This window comes from Pyxicephalus adspersus, chromosome 2 (genome assembly GCF_032062135.1).
Source record: "Pyxicephalus adspersus chromosome 2, UCB_Pads_2.0, whole genome shotgun sequence".
In the NCBI taxonomy this organism is placed as follows: domain Eukaryota; kingdom Metazoa; phylum Chordata; class Amphibia; order Anura; family Pyxicephalidae; genus Pyxicephalus; species Pyxicephalus adspersus.
The window spans coordinates 70,097,762-70,120,168 of NC_092859.1; the positions used below are offsets into that span (position 1 = coordinate 70,097,762).

The 22,407-nt window shown below is 37.4% G+C and overlaps 1 protein-coding gene and 1 long non-coding RNA gene across 2 annotated transcripts in view; one reads left to right on the forward strand and one right to left on the reverse strand.

Moving 5' to 3' along the window:
* The window catches only part of STK10 (serine/threonine kinase 10), a 66,811-nt gene that overhangs the window by 43,272 nt on the left and 1,132 nt on the right, over window positions 1-22,407 (reverse strand). The window contains exon 2 of the mRNA XM_072400958.1: window positions 11,532-11,696. Within this exon, the coding sequence (XP_072257059.1) occupies window positions 11,532-11,696 (165 nt within the window). The remainder of the gene's footprint in view (window positions 1-11,531; window positions 11,697-22,407) is intronic.
* On the forward strand, window positions 689-3,683 carry LOC140323678 (uncharacterized). Its single transcript, XR_011919424.1, has 2 exons — window positions 689-1,170; window positions 3,551-3,683. It is a non-coding gene; the product is annotated as an uncharacterized lncRNA (long non-coding RNA).

The window sequence follows — 22,407 nt, forward strand, 5'->3', positions numbered from 1 at the left end:
CTGTGTTGTCTATGCCTCCCTCCTGATATGCCCCCCCGTCTGCAGAACCAACCCACTCATTCAGCCAGATTTCTTCTCGTTAGATGCATAGTGGTGCTGCATAATGACCATTTAGTCGTGTTGAAGACTAAGTAGCAAAGTTTTTACTTGGATAAGTTCAATAGGTAGACTTTCTTTATAGTTTATTCACTTCTTGTTTCTAATAACTAAGATTCCCTGTTCTTCACATGCCTTCCTCTGTCTTACCTACCACTAACTTACATGTGTCCAATGCCAGTGTACACAGGACAGAACAAATGTTGACATTTTGTATAGTGAAAAAAAAATGACATGATTTTACACGAAATTTAAAAAAAGCACAAATTTTCAACCTTTAAAATGTTGATGGACAGCCTCATATTTATCACCATGAAAATAATGGAAATAAATAACCATTCATTGTTAGTGCATCTGAACAATTCTGACATGAATTAAAAGGGGAAAAATGTGTCAATTACATTTTTAGTAATTACATATATAGAAAAACAGTTATTGTTGTACTTTTTAATTGGTGAATACTAACACCACCTCTAATCTTCCTGTATACAGACCCATACACTAAATCCAAGAAATTGGGTTGTAACATTAAAGTAACAATAAATGCTTACATTTCTGCTGATTCCTGCAGATGAAATTTAATTATTATTTGACTGTGCTTGGGAAGGGGGAAAACTTAGTAAAAAAAAAAAAACAGCTTTATCTTTAAGTTCAACTTTAAAATGTTTGTACCAGTTTGAGAAATGGTTTAACTGGACATGTAAGAAACAGCAGCACTTCGGTGGAATATTAGTTTCTGGTGTCAATGACCACTTTCAAACATAAGAGGTTTTCCAAGATTCTTCTAGTAGTACTGTATAAATAAACATCAACAGCTGTTTTAATGAAAATACACTGAGCTGCAGTCTACTCTATGTATTCAACACAGCGCATTAGAATTTCAGCTTGTACTTTGAGCTCCAAGCCAAACAAGTAACTCTTGCCTCCTGGTATCTAGAGAATTCGTATGATTCCATTGCTGCATGTAGTCACGCTAACAGAGTAAAAGAAGGCATTGCATGTATGTTTTTTAACCCTCTGCATCAAATCGGCAGGAACCATTTAAGATCTGTTATCCAAACTTCAGAATCACAGGTATATTGTTACTAGCATGCTAAAAATATTGTTAAATGGTATCAGTGCAGTGGATCAGTTTAACATTTCATTTCAACCAAACAATTACAGGTAAGATATGAAAAGGTAACATGGTAGTAACCAGGTTTGTATAAAAAGGACAACATTACTGACATTCACCAGAGTAGTACAAGTGCACCAAAACTCCTCAAACTCTGCATATTTCAGTGGTTGTGTAAATTATGGATCTTTAGAAGGACTTTTGAATACTTATCTCAGCCCATGAAAGGCAAGTCCATCAATTGAATTAACAATCTTGCTAATTTCAGGATATAAATTATATTTTTAAAAACTGAACAAAAAACAGAAAATCTTAGGTATTGCCAGCCTTTATCATTTTGACCAATGCAATTACTTCCACAAACAGGAGGATGACAACAGGTTATGGTGCAATATGTCCTAAACATTTCACAAAGGGCTGCCACTGCACTGAAAATTTCACAGGCTGGAACAGCAAGTGAAAAAGGATTGTTGTATTATTATTAATATTATCATTAACAGGATTTATAAAGAGCCAACATATTATGCAGCTCTGTAGATGTCTTAATGTGTAGAAAGCTTATTAACATTTTCTGTGTTTCCTACTAACTTTGCTGGCGTAACCATCAACTCATGTCCAGGTAAACTATAGAAAACTGAAAATTTTGACTTTTAGGGCTTCTACTCTCATATGTGTTCACATGCCCCTTTTAGTTTAGTGATGCCTAAACTATCCCTAGTTACATTTTCAAAACATCAGAGCCCACCATGGCCAAGTAAAGCACCAAGGAAAGTAAACCTCCTAGATTGTAAGCTCTTCGGGGCAGGGTCTTCTCCTGTGTCACTGTCGCTATCTGTCTGTAATTTGCAACCCCTATTTAATGTACAGCGCTGTGTAATATGTTGGTGCTATATAAATCTTGTTTGTTATTAAAAACACTTGTCCACAAACATTTTCTTCCCAAACAGATTAAAGTCATTTAGGTGATGTTTGATGCACAGATTCCAAATATGGTATTGGTTTTGCTAGATTGGCTCTAGTTTTTGAAATAACGACGTCAATAATAAGAAATACTTAATGTCAATTTTTTCTATATTCAGTATATATTTACAGAAGTAATCACAAAGAACTCATTATTTGTATGATTTCCTTTTATGCTAATGATCAGGACAAATACGTTGAAGGCTCCAGCAGTAGTCTGCCATCATGTGTCTATTTCATCATGTGTCTATTTCATCTGCCCCGATACCTTTATATCTTGATGAAACCTCTCCCCTTGTTCCTCACTAACATCACCAAGGTTTTCCCGGAAATTTTTGCAAATGGCTATGGAGATAGTGTACCTTTATGCTCATAGTACCACCCACTTTTAATTTTTAAGGCCAATTTTTGTACCAATTCTTCATAATTTTGTGTTACCCAAGATGTTCTTGACAACCATGACATAGCTGTGCCAGGCAGAAGCTTCAGTATCAGTCATGTAAGTTGTGAAATTTGAATCATTTATCAGTTTCGGAATCTGGGTTCCATCAAAGATTCCGTTTTTTAATTTTTTTTAATACTCAATCCAGGGAATCTTCAAATGTATTTGAAGCAAACACTGTCCCTGTTCACAGCTCTAACAAATTGCTTTATTAATCCCAACTTTATGTGTAGTGGAGGGTGAATGTTTTTTTGTCAACCATTGGCTCAGTAATGATGTTCATGTTTAACCTTGGAGGCCATGTCACTTTTCCCAGTGATCCTGCTTTGCTCTACTATCCCACAAGCAGATGAAACATGGACACTTTGTGTATCCACTTTGCTGTTCAAGTAGGAAGTTTTGCTGTCCAAATAGAACTGCTGGTTTGATGAAACACTTCCTTCATATTCACTCCCACTGCTAACTCCTGGATTACACTCAAAACCCTGTATATCCTCCATGTCCAATAAAGGAATATCAGGGAGTGTACTGAACACTGGTATGGGAACATTAGCACCATGCGGCACAGGTCGTCTAGCTGAATCCAAATCAGGGTACTTGTACTTCTTGTAACAATTGAAACCTTTTACATTCACAGCACAAAAATAACAATCATTATAATGATTTTTGGGCTCTCGCCATACCATAGGTACACCAAAATTTGAAACTTTTCATTTTTACATTTTTCCACTGACGTACCACTCTACACAAGTTTTGCATACCATATGGGAAGCCCAATACTTATCTTGGTCCCCCAGTTTAATACCAAAAAATGCAACACATGCTTGTTTCACAAATTCTGTAATGCTTCTTCTGTTTTTGCTGAGATTATAGATTATTTACCACAAATGTAGCAAAATACTTTAGGGTCATTTAAACAACTTTTTCTTTTTTTACAGAAATATGAGTTCTTCAAGAAGATGTATGAATAAAAAGAAGGCAAATGAGAGTCTCGTGAAAATAATGCTACATTAAATATATAAAATGCTAAACATCGGGGTAAATAAAGATTGATAATATGCCGTGTTAAAATTTGTTGTTGGTAAAATCGGCTATTCCGATTCTTGTATCACAAGAACTAGAGCCAATTCAATGAAACTGATGTCATTTCTGGATTCAGCAAACTTGAAGTACCTTAAATATATTGAAAAATCCTTGGCAAGTGGAAAATAATGTTTTTTTTTTGTTGAGCTGTGTAATAATATTAATACTAATAATAATTAATAGTAATAATAAAGCCTTCATTTGAGTGATACCAGAAAACAAATGCTGTTTTATGGATAGTCTATAACTTTAATATTCCAGTATGACATGCTTTTTCTGTCTACATAAACACACACTGGTAAATTAAATCTTTTGCATCTAACACAATAGGGAAAAAAATCACCTTGTCCACCAAGTACAGAAAATGTTTAAATGAGGAAAACATGAGGAAAGCAGCTGTGTGCGTCACAGTCGGGTAAAAATGTTCTGTAGGTGGGGATACAAGAATAAGGTTTTTGTATCTTGCTCAGAATACCATACCAAGGAGTTGATAATGTCCTCTATTCAGGACAAGCGTTATCTGCCCACTCTTCAGTGGATTCATGCATATGAAAGGACACTTTGCCTTTGTACTGTGTACTTGGCTTAGGAAAGTGCGGAGAACATGAACCCTTTCAGTGCTAGAGGGATAAATGTTCAAGTTCTTAAAAGCAAATGACTTATGTTCATAAATATTCATAAAAATAACTTACAAAGTAAATATACCTTTGAGGACCACTACCATGAAAATAATTGGAGAATACTTGAACTCTCACTTCCTTCAGCTTGGAGTGCATAGCTTCTAGGGTATTTTTCTCTATTCTTGATAGTACTGACAGGTTGAGATATGATAATAGTGCTGGACAGTCCATCACAGATAGAACTCTGGCTTTCTGTTTCAACACAGAATAGGTTTTATGAAGTTTAAAAGCATCATATACAAACATAGATCACAGAAGTTGGAATTGTGACTGGGCCCCTTACTCCACAGAGACCATAAGGGCCCTCTGCTTTCCAGGAATGAGGGGGTCAGGCTTGTAATTAGCATAGTGCTTCCCCTGATAGGTTAGGCTGGGAGAGGCCTCCTGGATAAGAACTGGTAAGACAGGGAGTGGTACAGGTTTTTGCAGGGGTTTATCATTGCTTGCCCTAAAACATGCTAGGGGTTATTAGTGCCACTGGACACCTCATTTTATTCCCACAATCTCTTCATTGTACCCCAGGCCCTTATTTCAAACCATTGCAACGGGTGAAAGATGACACAACAAGCCATACACTGTGAGCAATGCTACATATATTGGGTGGGGGAATGTGGGCACAGTGAGAGTTTGCAAAGGACTTTAGGCTGAAAATCATTTTTCAGTGTAGCAGCAAAGTGCTATTTTGTCTGTACTATAAAAATGCTTTTTTTCCCCCAGTTTGCCATCCTTATTCAAGACAGTAGAAGACATCTTTGTCGAAAATCCTATTTTTTTTTATAAACATGAAATATAAAATATTAAACCATGCAAAGATATGATTTAGTGATGCTTGACTTTAAAAAACAAAACAAGCTTATTTCTTTAGGATTCCAAATGTTTGAATGCTAGCATACATTCAGCTCAATATGATACAGAGGTGTTTTTTTTGTCTATTCCTTGCATAGTCAACAATACAATGCCTATAGCATTCAGAAGACCAAGCACACGTCAAAGTGGAAGTACTAACAATCTGTTGAAAAGGGCAACTGAACTGTTGGATTATGTAAACAGATACCGGAAACACATAAATTAGAAGTCATCAGAACAGGTTTTTAGTAACCACCTAGCGTCACATAGCAACAGATTTAACAATGACATCTGTCACAATAATGCCTTAAACCTGTAAGAGACAAGACTGAGAGGTCAGGGATACTCTGCCATTAGCACTGTACAGTAACAAGTTCTGTAAAGAAGGATGTGATCCAGGCATACTGTAGGAAACTGTGTATAAAACTGCACATTGTTTTACATGCATGGGATACGTTCCAAAAATAAAAACCAAAGTAAACTTTGGTTTATACAGTAGAGATTGTACAAATTCCTTGATTCAATAAATAAAATTGCTTCCAGTTAGAACCTTCTGTCAAATACCATCAAAAAGCTTGCCTATTGTTGAATGGCCAGAATTTGCAGCTTTATTAGGTTAGCTAGCAGGATCTTCCTTTAAATTCACATCTTCCTTACAATTATTTACAACCTCTTATTGTTTCAGTGTTCTACCTTCTTCCAATTATTTGTTACAACTTTGTAATGCCTGCCCCGTTAGTATATGCAATTTTTCTATTCTATGTACACAGGCCATAAGTGCTGGGCACCTAGGATTGGTAACAGGCCATAAGTGCTTAGCCCAGCAGGCCCATGCTGGCTCAGCTTCCACCTTTTCTCTGATGCTCACTTGTACATCCAGAGCTGCTTGCACTGCGCATGCATTGGATTGAACACTTTTTTTTTTTTTTTACATTATAAGAAATCCTCTGAAGGTGCATGCACACAAGGAGCAATGCAGAGCCTCTTGGGATATGACACAAATATCCCAGGAGGCTGTGGATTTCCCCTTCGGTCTTTACTGAAATGGAAGTGAAGAATGAAGGGGAGAGGTCCTGTCCACAAAAGTGTAAAAACAAAAAACGCACATTTTTCCATTACATAACAGATAGTCACTCTTTAATATAATATGTGGAGATGCTTTAATAGCATGTGATATCAGAGGACAGGACAGACAGTGATCCCCTCTCATCACTGCCCATATTCTATATAAAAACACTGTCTGTGACGTTTATTCCCAGTGTGTAATGTCATCGGCAGCGCAGTGTGATCGCTATGTGAGTGTAAAAGCTGCATGTGATATTCTGCAGCCTAACAACTCGCTGTGTTCAAACCTTCAGATCTCCTAAACCGTTGGTTGTATAAACTTGAAATTTTTAAGGTACACGTGGAGGCATAGGAAACTGAAACTGTAGGTGCAAGTGGGGGACACTTGTGGCTAAACCCTTCTAAAATGTAATTAGTATGGCATTATGAGAACATAAATCTCTACCTAGCAAAATGTGCTGCCTGCTCTGTTACACACATCTGTCTGCATCTTACCTCAAACCCCAAATTCTCCAGAGTTAAGAGGTGCAGGGAAACAAAAATATAGGTGGAAGTGGGAGACACGTGTGGCTATCACCTTTCATCACCATGGCATCATTACATTACAAAAAAAACTGTCCATCAAAATGCACTTCCTTGTTACACACGACTGTAACCTTCCTGTACCTCAACCTCAATAACATTCAGTGGGCAGAGTTCATTTTCTAATGATGCCATAGTGATGAAGTTTTAGGGGATGTTAGTCACAGATGTTCCCCACTTGTACCAATATTTTTGGTTTCTCACACCTCCCCATTCCCCAATTGAAGTTCAGAATGTTAGATAAGTGGACAGGAATGTGTAACAGGGCAGGGAAACCCATTTTGATGGGCAGAGTGTTTTATGTTCTAATGATGCTGTAGTATTGAGATTGTAAGGAGAGAATGTGCCCGCCACTTGTACCTATATTTTCAGTTTTGTACCCCCCACCTAGGAGAAATTGGTGTACAAAGAAGAGAAGCAGACAGTAGTTTTATAGGTATAGATTTATGACAGGTAGGTATATATTTAGGGGCCCCACCCCAATGCTACTTGCTATGTTAGTGGCTCCGGGGTCCCCAATTTGCACTTTCAATTTAGGACTCCTAGTTGCACTTTCCTCTGAAACAGCAAAACCAAAGTTCAATTTTCATAACTTTTTACATTTGTGACCCCCATATCTTGAAATTCTTTACAGCTGGGGGGCTGTAATTGTAATAACTAGTATCTATGAGGGTCCCCTGTACACCCTGAAAATTACAGGTCATTGTGACATACATATTAGGAGATATGGAGGTTTGTACACACAGAGCTGTGAGGATGCAGAATGACACGCAGAGCTAGAGGTGGATACATTTCACAGGCAGAGCTCGTGCTATGAGGTGGGGGCGGGGCTGCCTGTGTCTCCTTCACATGAGGGCTGAAGTGTGTGCTCACCTCTCATCGGCGGCAGCAATCCTCTGAACGGATGACACAGAGCAGCCTCACTGAGATCCGGGCATGCCAGGAGGAGAGCTGCCGAGAGCTGGGCGGGGTATTCAAAGTAGCCGGGCGGAGCAACCGGCTAAAAACCTCCAGGGAGAACTATGTGATATAAGATACCCCATTTACTGGTTTGAGCACTTTTACCAGATTTGAGTAACTATTGAGCTGCTTTGTACTTCAAACAACAGCAGATACCCATAAGGTTACATCTGCAAATATCGTACAGCTTACAATTACACTTCAGAGATCAAGAACTGATTGACAGGTCACAGTAAATACAGATACAACAGACACCATATAGATCTGACATTACCAAGTAGATTAGGTCAAAAGGTATCACCAGGTCGTCCAAATACTACTCTGTATTTATCTATCTGTCCTCTGAAGTCTATGGCCAGGTTAAGTCATGCGATACGGTCAGATTCAAAACACACACACAGATGGTTTGCAACGACAACCACAAAAAACTGATCTTCACCAAAGTCTTGTAGCCAACAACAAACCATGGGTATCCTTTGCTAGTCAGCTATCCCTAGCCATTTCTCACGTTAATGGTGGAAGGATTGTGAATTTCAAGAAATGTTGTTAGATAACCACAACCACAAAGGGCTGACATAAGGGGGTGCAAAGTATCACAGCGTACCAGGGCCCTGGACCATCCTCAGCCAGCAGAGGACCCCAAAGGCGCCCATGTCAGTTCTGCCACTGTTGGCTAAGTCAGCCTTCGATAACCACTGTGTTTGGAAACCATTAACAAGACCCTGTCACCTGACCACAATTGAAACCAAAATATTCCTATAAGACTATGTGTGCATTTATTACATTTATGTTTGTTATGTATATTTAAAAGACTCTCCTGTGTAGACATCTGAAAGTTTTAAGACAGCTGCTAGAACTGCCATCCTGGATGTGATGCCAGAAACCCCAGCAGAGAAAAGCGACAATTTTATTTCCCTTCTATCCTTCACTGGGTGCTCCATAAAATATGTACGTGAAGAGATGGGAGAAGCAGATAATTATTAGATTAGGATAATAGGTAGACACTCCTAGAAGAGTAGATGGCTAGGACATGCAGGTCAATGGGCTGTGCTAAAGAATTGACACAAAAAGTCACATTTTCTAGCATGTTCAAAGACAATGCAAGTCAACTTAACTTAAATAGTTTATGCAAAGGAAAAACAGACACTACAAGTAATTTGTAGATGTAAAAAAATGATTTTCCTTTGCTTTTACTCGTAATTTTGTTTGTAACAAGGTACTTTAAAGAAAAACAGTTTTATGTAGTTCATTAAGTTTTTGGTTTTAAACTATTTTAGGCTTTTCTGCATTTAGTAACAGAACAGCGAAAAATGAATGGTACACGCAAGGTGTAGTAACCTACAGTAACCAATCATGTTGTAGATTACCTTGGCTTTATCAAGTAAGTGCATAGTCCTGCCGAATAAATATGTAAACATAAAATATTTATGATTTTATGTTTATCAGGATTTTTTACATTACACGTTAGTCATTCTAGAAATGAGATTCTGACTTTCTGCAGTTTTTTTTTTTGAGATATACGAGTGTAGTTAACCAGTTATGGAAGTAGGTTTACATTGGCTTGTCACATTTTATAAGACACCTTCATCCCACTTTCTTCTGAGCAGCATCAAGAAAACCCTGGAAAAGGCCTTGTATGGTATTAAACAAGGGTATATTTAATTCAAAGTGTTTCACAAGTATTCAGCACATTAAGTTTCCATGACATAAATAATTATAAAAGAAACAGAAAGATACTGTGTATGCAATACTTGTGAAAACACTCCTAGTAGACCATTAAGGGTTACCAGTAATGCCAGAGATGCATGCTTGTATGCACACTGTTTACACAGCTCTCAGCACTGTTAGAGTTTGTGTTTTTCTGCCACAGGCATTGATACACTAATGCATCAATGGACAATATGAAAAATTGCATGTGGAAGACATAGGTGTCTATAAACAGTCTATAGAAATGCAGGTCAGACACCGCTACAAAGTGAGTAGATGTAGGGTAACTTTGCGTCCATTACTTTCATTCTGTGTCAACTTCGAATTACAATTCACTTAACCAAATGACATTATATTACGTGTGCATTTTAAATGCCAATTAAAAATAAATGACATATATTGAATTTTAAACACGGTTGATTAGGCAGTTCAGTATTGAAGAAAGGGATAGCTGATGTCACTTCTGCAATAATCAATTTTACTTGCCTGATTGTGCCAGGGAACTGTCAGAATACTTTACTATTATTAATATTACACAGTATTTATATAGAGTCATCATATTACACAACACTGTACAATGTCAATAGTCAGGTCACTAACAGTCCCTCAAAGGAGATCACAATCTAATGTCCCTACCATACCTGGCAATCTCAACTTCCACTGCACGTGCGGAGACTGAATGAAGTCCCGCGCAACTGCGCATCCCACCCCAGCTCGCCCAATCAATATGGCCAAATATTAGCATGCTGAAGAAAAGAAGGAAAATGGCAGCACCAAAAATGCATCCTTAACCACTTAAGTCCACATTTTGTCCACAGAAGGCAAAAACCTGAATAAACAGTTACTTCTTACACACATAGTATTACTGTATTAGCACAAAATATTAATGGCTATAAGTAATGCATGCCAAACATTTTTTTGCTTTTAACCAAACACTCCTTAAAGAAGCTCCCGTGAAAGACAATTCTACGATAACCAACCCATTTCTCTCACTTAAAAAAAGTATTTTGTGTCCCCTGTGGTTATTTTATGGTAAAACTGTGCTTCTATTTTTAAGGAACAGCATCAGGATAGTTACTAACATTACCTGGTGGAAAATCTAATACTGCCAAAAATGGACATAGAACATTCTCTAGCAGGAATGTTTAGGTGATTCATGTCTGATTAACCGCTTTAAAATGGACCCCAAAAACTTACATTGCCATCCCCATGCAATCTTTATACTTATTTCCTTATGCAGGCAAACAGGCATGATTGTATAGGGTAAAACAATGTGGGAGCTTATTCTCATATATTGATCCCATTTTCTATAAAACTTCCTCTACACTCGCGTAAAGTGCACATGCGTAAAGGTGTTGAAAGTAAATTTTCTTTAAAAAGCAGACCAAATAGAAAAAACCTGCCCCCTACCAGCAAGCTACGGAGGAGGACCCATACTGTTTTTAAGAAATTGGCTTTATTTTGCAAAAATGCCATGCACCTGCTGAGCAAGACCTATGACTCTTCAAAATAGTAGAGCATGAGATTTACCAGTTGTGGAGCTTTGGCTCTTGCCTAGCAGAAAGTGTGTTGAACTCCTGTAGGAAGAGAAGTCTAAGGGTTCTAGTCTGCAGCATGCTGACAAGACAACAAATTTCTTGATTTTGTGACTTCCCCCCTAAGAATGCCAACTCTAGGACTGCACATCTTTTTTTTTTTTTATGCCCCTGGAATTAATTTGGCTGATTTAAACTGAGTCTTTCATTGGCCTTTGAATGGCATAGCAGATTTACTACATTCCAAAATAAACCCTATGCTGATAATGTTCTTAAGCAACCTTTTGTAGTGCCAAGGCACAGGCAGTTGGAATAAAGGCAGATAGGTACCTCAATTTAGCAGGTCTAATGTATTAAATAATAATAATAATAAACAATTAGTGCAATTATTACATACTTTAAAAGCTTCTTCGCAATACAGTAAAATCTTGATATATTAGTTGATATACGTGTCTACTTACCCAAAGCTTGTTTTCATAATAAAATGCCCCAAGAAGCTTGACAATGTTAGGGTGGTTACAGCTTGCCAGAATGTCTATTTCAACCATGTAGTCCTCTAGTTCCTCCTCATTTTTTGTGTCTATGACTTTGGCAGCTGCAAAGATACCAGTCTCCTTGTTCTTGGCCTGTCAATAAAAGAAAGTAGCAAAGTTACATATTTTTTCCGTTGCTTTTTTCGGCTCGCTTAAAAAATTAGAAAAAAATGTGAATCCAGGTCTACACTTCTCAATATTAAAAAGGAAATTTTAAATGCAATATACAGAAGGCTGTAGAGACAATCCAGGATATTATCCAGGAAAAATTACCATTAGACTGAAGTAAACAGAAAGCAAAAACGGATAAAAGCGGATGTATAGGACAGAACTGGATGCTGTCAGGCAAGAATAGCTTCAGGATGAGTTAAAGATTGCAGATATCAGCACAAATGTACCCGATGTCCAAAACAGATGATATTTAACTTTTGCTGAAATTCCTTGTTAATCAAATCAAATAGCTACATCTTCTTTTCATATATCCCGAGTAGGCATTTGTTTACACAGCAATTTCACCTAGTGCCGAATTTATCCAAGGTAAAAATAAATTGGCTGGACAAAACAGACACACCTTGACTCCTGTCTACAAATGGCTAGATCTACACACACAAACATTAAAACCATTGTCTAACATATAAAACACAACATGCCAATGCCACACTGATTGGTTCAAGCAGCACAGATTCAAAATAAGGTTTTTAGTGAAGTAAGCAAGTCAAAGACTAAATGAACATTGGGCTGCAAAATTCCAGATGCTCAGATAAACTTTTTAAAAAAACACACACTGTGAGAAATCTGAAAGAGAAACAAACTCACAGTTTAAAAAGGAGAAGTTTAGCCGGTGGCCAATTTCTGCAAACCACAATGCCATGCTTTTTTTTTTTTTTATAATTGAATTTTTGCTTAAGACCATGAGCATGAACAGAAAGCATAAGAGAGGACAAAAAGTCAGCAGTCCAAATAGCATATTTAAAGCCCTTTGCTATTAAAAGAGGGAAAGGGAACCTGTTAGATACTGCACATAGGGATGGAATTCAAAGCGAGAAAACTTTGTTCAAGTTATTTTACTTCAAATCTGTTGCAAACCATTTTTTTTACAAGACCGTGCAGTTAGAACCTCCGTTAGAATCCCATGTTTTACCAAACAGATTATTTGCAGATTCTGTCCTTGCTTCCTGTCTTGCAAAACCATTGTCAGTAGGAAAGAAAGTGAGGGTAAATTTTTAAAGGGAAGGACTAAATAAAAGAAGTTTTAATACTTACATTGTCAATACAAAATTAAAAAAGTTTTTGGCATGACCTGCACAAATTTTTCCAATTTGAAAGGAACAAACCCCACTGATGGGCATGTAAAAAGAAATATACCCCCTTACAAAGTATTATGTACTGGGGGAAAAAATTTTGGTCTTTAGTAGGTTCCATAATTATTTATTTCTAACCTCATGGCAAATTAATGAACATTGGGGGATTGCTGTACACTTGTTAGATTTTTGCCCGAGACATGTACAACCATTAGCCTTGTGTGATGATTACCTGATGTGTGTACATAGCTTAAGAGTCAATCAACTTTCATTCCGTCTTTCCCCCTTTCTCCTTAAAGCAGAACTAAACTCACTAGTGGGTGGTGGGCGTCTGCTGTAATCAGCAAGTATGCACTTACATTATCCTTGTTACATTATCCTTGGCGGCATCCTGTGTGTGTGGCGATGTCACGCAAAGCTCTAAGCAATATGGCAGACGATCTGTTTAGTTTAGAGCTAGAACAAAAAGCCACCAGGAGCCATGTTGAGTAAGATACTTGACAAAATAGACACTGCACATCTCTTTTGTCAAACAGTACTACCACCTGGTAGTTTTTTGTTCCTTTGAAATCAAATTTTTTTTTTATTATTTATTTATAAACTGGATAAACTGGTTTATTAGGCCTAACGTACATTACTTGGGTTTTGAGGTTAAAAAACTGTGCCTTCTGTCATCACAAAATTGACTGAACCCAACGTGATAAGGAGTGAAATGGCCCATACAGTTGTCCATATATAACTTATACTTATAACTGAGACAACTACCCTTCAACCTCCTGACATGATGACTGCTATTTATGAATAAAGGAGCATTTTTAGGAAGCGCACAAGAAACAACTTTTTTAGTAAAAAAAGGTAAAGTTGGAGACTGTCAGGTTTAAAATGCATTTTTTGATGCTATTAGATTTATCTTACTGTAGGACCATGCACCAGACACTTATGTGCTGTTTAAATATTTTACCTTAGTGCTATGTGTTCAGAAGCAAAAACACCTCACCATACATCAGTTATATATAGGCAGCAGTCTTTTTACTTCAAGAGATTAGAGGACCTTGAACAATGGCAAACATGTTATAACAAAACAAACAAATACAAAAACCCACATATATGGCCAACACTTCAATCACTGTGGGCGAGTCAATTAGGAAATGAGTCAGCAAGCAAGACTCTACTTTCCTTCTAATCAGGTTTATAATAGGTATATCCATTTATGTACAAAATCATATTCTTTTAGAAAACATTAATGCACTTAAAATATTTTAAGGCAACTAACTAGGGCTCATTTATTTATTTATATAGTTTGACAGTAAGTGTAACAAGTAACAAATTAGAATATAAACATCTATGGAAACTGTGAGTTACTTTATCAAGTACATTCAAGTACGGTCTTTCTTCATTGTAAATCTCAAGCTGAGACTGCACCACAATTTCCCAATACGTGCTAAGTACAGTGAGAATGGGAGTCATTATTTGGTCATGTCCTAGGTCTTTGCTGGCTAGCCAAGCAGTGAAGTACTTGGATAAATGCAATATAGAAATGCCCATCGTATAGATTGGACCTTTCTGAATGCTTTTGACTTTTTGCACCACTGCCTAAATAAAGCCATGCTGCTATGCCGGGAGAATTTTGATTCATACGTTGAAATTTGATGTATACACCTCAAGAGGGTTTGAAACGACCTGAAACCACCACCATCAAAACAGGTATAAGGAAGTGGCAAACAAAAAAACATAAGATTGTAAACGCTTCACGATATGGTTTTCTCCTCCTCCTGTATCACTGTCTGTATCTGTCCCTCATTTGCAACCCCTATTTAATGTACAGCACTGCAAAATATGTTGGCGCTATATAAATCCTGATTATTATTAATAATATCTAAACTTAAGTAAAAACTAGTAAGGAAATGTTCCTTTCTGCAATATAATAAACTTACTTGTCTAAATCCTAACCTGTCCTAAATTACATTCACCTCTTCTGGCTAAGCAAAGAAAATAATACAACAGATAAATAAACAAAAAAAAACACAATTATATCAGAGGCGCAGCATTTAAATAGGTTAATGTTAATACTATGGGCACGTGTCTGCTTTAAGTGTAGGTAACACTGCAATGGGCTCAGACAGAGAGCTGTCAAGAAATCATGAAAGGTGTTGGTCTTGGTATTAAAAATGCTTCATCTCTGCTGAGCAACAAAATAAAAACCAATTTAGTCAAGTTAGATAGATTTATTTTAGTTGGCTTATACTGACTGATAAAATGGCTGCTTAAAGCTATGTACACATTCCAGGCGAATGTCGCCCGAGAAGAACACTCTCACTCATTCCACACAAAAATCTAGCATGTACTTTGTATATAAGTGTATGTCAGTGTTGTCCCCAGCCCTATTTAGCTGGGCACACCACACGGCACATTAACCACCTGCCTGTTTTTGGGTAGTTACTGATAAGTTGGGTCACAATACAAAGACTGCCACCTGCCTAAAATTTCTTACCACCCAGTTAAAAAAAAATCCTGGGTTGAGCACCATATGTGTATGTTGCAGTGCACTACCATTCATATAAATATATTGTCCTAAATCAAACCTGCACTATTGTGCACAAAGAACATAAGGCAAGACCTGTTTGAAAATTCTATGACAAATATGAAATAATCCTCTGCCTAAAGCAACGTCTAAATGCCCTGTGTTGCTGATTTGTGGCGAGAATGGGCCCCTGGCCCCTTTAGTGGTTTGGCTTTTTTTTAGTCCTGTACAAAACGAAAATGTATATTGCTTCTGAATACATTTCCTTATATACTTTTTAAGAGTCAGAAACAATAAAGAAGAGTAAATGTGCTTACAGGGCCAGAAAGTTACATTACATCTTTGTATGCTCGGTCTAGAAAATGTACTATTCCTATCTACAGCTGGTCTGACCACTTCTGCCATCATACATATTTATAGGAAGGATACATTATAAGCGTGGTTTGCTCATACTTCCGAACAGAAATGCTTTACTGAATGTCACATGGATTAAAGTGAACAAGCAAGTATGGACTGTATGGACTGCATTTCAAGCAAGCATTCACACTAGCTTTGTTATGTTTGTATGTGGGTTATGCTGGTTTTATCATGACAAGCAGGGAGGACTCAAACATATGATAAGAAATTACAGTTGGGCGTGCACAGGATGTAGCATTCCGCTGAGATGGCTCAAGACCTTGCATTTACCACAAGCAAGAAAAAAAAAAAAAAAAAGCTGAGCAAAATATTTCGCATAATAAACATACTTGTACATTACGGATACAGCATGCCTTGCATGAAAGCATACAAATGAGGCTTGTGAAGCAAGTATTACATAGACATAAGACAGGAAAAGTTACTGATAACATTAATGAAATAGTAAATACTTTAAAATAATTAAAACTATTAAAAATATAGCAAAAGGGCTGAAACCATAACGTTCTATGTATTCATTGCGTCTACATGCAACAGCCAGCTAACAGGCAGGACAAATGCTAGAGAAGTTTAGGTCCTCATGCAGATGGTCAGTGCAATCAGCAGGCTGATAGAGAAAGCAGGTTTTTGACAGGTAGACAGAGAACACACCGACAACAAGGGTAACAAACTGATGCCAAGGATTAACATAGACAAGCACAAGTTCCAACATACAACAGGCAGTTTGCATGAGACAGAAAATAAAGATGGCTGAAAATCACACATCCCTAGGTATGCTTTAAATATGTCTAGTACAACATTTTTTTTCATAGAATGTAGAAGGATTGCTGTGAGAGATGTTATTAGAGGGATTTTCTCTCATTTCCTGTTTTGTTGACCTTGGGTTTACAAGACAGGAATATATCAAGGCAACATCTTATTCAGCAACAGAGGCATAAATAAAATATATGGTAGAATTCAAGCAAACCCATCATGATTGGTCAGACTAGAACAACATTCAACCCCCAATCATGTGCACAGGAGTTTATTTATTCCTGGCAGCCAGTAATGCGATTAGAGACTAAACAGGAAGATAAATTTGTTATTTATTGCAGAAATTATTGCAACAAATAACCTCCATGCTTACAATTTTTTTTTTACTGTTTAAGTCAAGTTCTGCTTTACTTTTTGTTAGATTTTTCCAATGCTACAAATTAAGTCAATGCCAGTGACTCAATGTATTGAAATCATGATACCAGTGTCACAACCTCCATCTACTCTCGGAAAAGATATGCTTTCTTCAACATGAAGGTGGATATATATATATATATATATATATATTGCCATTTGGATATTATATGTACCACATTTATATGCTAGTCACAGAAGGCCAGAAGAGGAGGCCAACTAGAATACCTTAAGTTTTTGTTTTTTTTACACCTATATTTAGATGAACTGACACACACACACACACACACACACACACACACACACACACACACACACACACTTTCAGTCCTCCAGGACACCTGTCTAAAAATTTACTAAAGTGGTAACAAGAAGTTTCAATTGGAGTCTATGGGGACAGTTGGGGCAGCAATGCTGAAAAACATGAAAAGAAACAAACCCAGTCCAATTTACAAAATTCTTTGTACAGCGAGTACAATAGTTTTTCCTGGCACAACATATCTGAAAAAAAAAGATACTTAAAATATCCTCTGCTCATACAGCTACCAAATGCAACACAAAGAAAATGTAAAGAAAAAGTTACTCCTTAAAGCAAATTTTAGCTTTTGCTAAACAGGTTTGCCTACTTAAAAAAAAAAAAAAAAAAAAAAAGTCTGCAGGCATAAGAAGCTTTCACTCTGTCAATCAATGAACCCATTACTTTTGGGTATATTCTACAGGAAGCTACAACCCAGAAATGGTGTTTTTAGGGTAGAAAGGTACATAGAACACTCTCTGTACTTTCCCACACTATCCCACTCAGCATCGAAGTGGTTAATTGCAAGGCCCAAATACCATCACAGTCAAGCAGGCTGCACACATACTGCAGTGTTTTTCAGTAGTGACAGGAGGCCAGAAGAAGAAACCCCACTATTCGCGCGCAATGCAACGGAGCTCAAGTCACATAGTAGTCTAATGTACTATACTATGCGAGTATATTACATGTGCTTTTTCTAGGCTTACTTTTCCAATTAATCAGATTCAGCTTTCCAGACTGGTGGCTGTGAAGAATGAAGAACACACAGATAATCAGTCTCTGCAATGTGAAAGGCATCAATGAGCATGAAGAGAATTTGGTCTTCCTATGATTACTTCTTAAAATTTATGAACAGGAGAGCAAAATTTGGGTTTTCAATTCAACATTACCTGTTAGGTATGAGCTGGGATGAGAGGAGGGGTGCACTGGCCCAGAGAAGGGCAAGGAATGGATTGTCTAGAAGTGGAGCAGTTTCCTCACTCCTAATTAAACATACTAAAATCAAAAAATTAGGAACACCAAAGACTACTGTGTAGCAATTTTCTGTAGAACAGTATACCAGATAGTATTTTCTAATTAATAAAGCATCAGCCATCGGGGAAAAAAAAAAAAAAAAAGGTGGAAAGGACCTTCTTAAGACAGGTGCATTTTGAAAAATATTGACATTGTGCAGCTTTCCATGCTGCTACATCAGCATAGACAATACCCCAGCATTTATATCCACACTGCACAACACCTTTTTTCCTAACTTAATCCAATCCTTGGTGTCAGGAACTCAGCATCGGTGTGAAACCTTTGAATTATGGCTGAAGTGTGAAATGTTGTCAAAATATCATGGTAGAGATGCTAAAGCAGCATGTCATTTCAATTACCAAACAGACAGTACTCAACTCCTGCAATACCAAAAGGTAAACAAGAGTTACTCACTATGCATTCATTAAACATTTGTGGAATGAACAAAAAAAGGTTAAAGTTGGGCTTTCCTCTGGTATAACTTTGTGAAACATTGTATAATCAAGGTCCTTTGGCCTTTGACAAACAACTACTTCAAGGACAAAGACTGAATTACAAACATCCATTGTGCAACTGCTAGAATCTGGCATTTAATCCAGCCGATTAATAAAAAGAAACTTGTTTTTGTAGAACACAGTGGCTCAGTTATGTCATAATCTATCTGACTTATCTAAACAAAAATATATTAATATGATATATATAATAAAATAGGACTGCTTGAGGTAACTGGATGACTTTAAAACTGATAATTAAGGCAAATGTCAAACATCTTTACAAAGGTTGGTAATGGCTTGCATTAAAACTCATTGCTGCTTGGTACTATCCAAGTATAGTTTTGTATACTTTGCAATATATCCCCCCAGCACCTACACTGAAAACTCATACATTCACCTGTGAATGCTCTTTCTGGCTCCACAATGTCTGGCCCATGTAGAGTAAAACAGCCTCCTCTTCCCTGCCTGGGCCACAATTCTGTGCATGCACAAAAAAATCCTGTTTAATCCTTTAGAAAGGCTATTTATCATAGGGACATAATTGATAGCCTCTCTAAAAAATTAAAAAAAAAAAAAGAATAGAAGTTTTCTCATACATGAGCATAAGACACTGGTTGGAGTCATAAAGGACCACATGGTATTTATATAGCAAGATTATTGACAGGTGAGTTGACGAGGTAAACTCACCAAAGAATAATTATCCAAAAGAATAGTCATCCTTAAACTCCCTATTAAGCAGTGCAGAGGTACCATGCATTAGGTCACCCTTTTATATAAGCTGGAAAAATACCTTAATACATGAAACAATTGCGAATACAATTTTCTTGCAATTTACATTGTGGTGCTCTGCAATGTGCTGCACCATTACAGCTAAATTACAGTGATTTCATTGCCGTCAAAACAAACGACACCAAGGTGCATGTGTTCATGAATGTTGCAATAACATTCCATAAAGCAGGAGTAATGCAGGTTATCATAATGAGCCTTAGAAATTTGTAAATGTGGCCAGGCCTAAAACGTTCCAAGTAGATTTATTTTAGAGCTGGAGTTTAATCTTCTTGTATTTAAAGTGAAGTTTGCATTGTCAGGCAGATCAATATTGCAGAATGAGATGGGCAATGTCCCTTTGTCAATAATGCGTCTTACCTGCCTGCGTCCCTGAAGTCAAAGCTGAGATTGTCCAGAAGGAGAAGAGAAGAAAGTTGGTGGCGACCTGCATTAGAACATATATAGGCGAGCCATGCAGATTTAGTTCCACTTTAAAGCAGAACTAACCCCAAAGTTATGGCATTGGTGCCACCATATTCTTCATCTCTTCCTGAAGACAACCATATTATTTGGCTGGGCAGGAATTTATTCAGTCCAGCTGCATATGTACAATTCATCATTTATTTGACAGATAAAGACACCAACCAGCCAGGTAATGTTTTATTGCAGAAGGGACGTCATCTGCCCCTTAAAGCAGTAAAGACCAGCCCGATCCCAGTTCTACAAAGTAAACTTTAATTTGGCTTTAAACAAATCTAGTCCCCTGCTTTCTCACCCCCTTCTTAAAAATGCTAATTCCATTTTTAAAGTAAATCTCTTTTCACTACATATCCTTTTTTGACCCAGAGTCCGAATTCTCTGTGTTTCCCAATGTAATAAAAGCAGATTGTGGCTGATGGAAGTGTAAGGCGTTGGGCTGGCACTTGGAAGACGTTTAGAAAAACAAAATTTATTGGCAGGTGTCTGTCTGGAGATGTGGACAAATGGCATTTGCTTTTAGGCCACCCTAGGTAATGTCCAAATGTGATGCTGGGCCACAATGACAAACAAATAAAATGATAAAAAGATTTGGACAGGGTCAGTCAGGGTGGAGAGGAAAGGGCTAGATAATGCTGGAAACCAGTGTGCTGATTTATAGTAAGCTTTTCCAGTTTAAAAGAGGAGCATGTAAACTGGAGGTAATCAGACAAGGACAAGGTATGCCTGGACTTTAGCATCAAAGCTTCTCACTAATTTTTAACGGAAGAATAAAAATGTTATATTTTGACAGAATATAGTTGGCAAATCTGAAACCATTTGGCGGATATCTCAGATTCCAGTAGGAAGATTTCTGTCTATTACAAAAAGGGAAAGTAATGCTTCCAATACGGACATCTGTTTCAGTGACAACTAAGAAGCAAATCCTGATTTCTGATTTCTGTACACTAACAAGAGTTTTACACCCTACTCCATTCTAAAACTAAAAACAAAAGTTTTGGCTACAAGATTTTGCTAAACCACAAACCAGATTTAGTGATGAGATCCGCGGCCTCACACCCCCTCTTTTTACCAACACAAACCCTCACAAGGACCTCTGACACGATTTTTTTGTCATAATGTATGAGATAATGAAGAATGTAACAACCGTTATACCCCTTCTAATGCTCCAGCTAGACTGAAGCTATGTAGTTAGTAAAGCATGGAGTATGAGGAGGTTAGTTGTCCCCATAAAAATAGAATAAAAAGCACTAACTTATGATTCATATAGCAAGCAAGCTGAAACAGGTCATCATGATCAATAGCAAACAATGCTTAACGCATGTCTGATAATTAGTAATAGGTACAATAATATGATTGGTATTCAGTATTTAGGCATTTTTACAATTGTATTTCTTCTATGTCATATCTAAAAGTATGTAAAGACAAAACCTTTTGTTGGTTTTGGATAGTGAGAAAAGACCACAATCCACAATGAGGATCCCCACATTACCGATTCTTACCATTCCCACCAAAACAAAGTAATGAAAAATGGAAAATGCTAAAACTGACAAAAAGGAAAAAGTTGAAGCGAGGTCTTATGATGGTGACACATTTTCTACAGACAACAGTCTAGAAGAATTGCCCTCACTTAACCTGGGAGATTATCAAAAATTTAAAAAGGATTATTAAAAGTTTGTAGAGAAGAAAAAGTAGTGTACAATGCAGTGCTCATCACAGAAATGTTTTTGAGCCGGGTAGGAAGAAATTGTAGGCAGGTGGCAGCCCCTGTATTGCAACCTAACTCATCAGTAACCAACCAAGAACAGCGGAGTGGTTACGGAAAAGTGCCGGGTGGTGCGCCCAGCTAAAAGTGGCTGGGGAGGACACTGACAATTACGTAACTTAATTTGCCAACAATGCCAGTTTGACAAGCTAAGAAAAACTTGGCTCCAGTTAGAACACTACATTGCAGTAGCTGAAGATTTCTAACAAGTGTAGAATTATGTTGGGTGCAGCTCTATCACAGGTGCCAAACCAGATACAGCTGTCTAAAATAGTGGCGCTTTAACACCGGGGTAGACCATACACAGCTCTAAGATCGGACACGACCACACAAATTACTAGGGACAGGCGCAGCACGCATATATTGTACAGCTCTAAGGACAAGGACAGCACCCATATACAGCTCTAGGGACAGGCACTGGACCATACAAGGCTCTATGGCAGGTTTAGGAGCCAATATACGCTCCATCAAAGATGTACAACCATACAGGGTATGGAAGGCCATACACCAAGATCAGGACCCTTGTATACTGCTCTGTGACAGGTGCACAGCTCTAAGAAAAGGAGTATGACCATACAAAATTCTAGG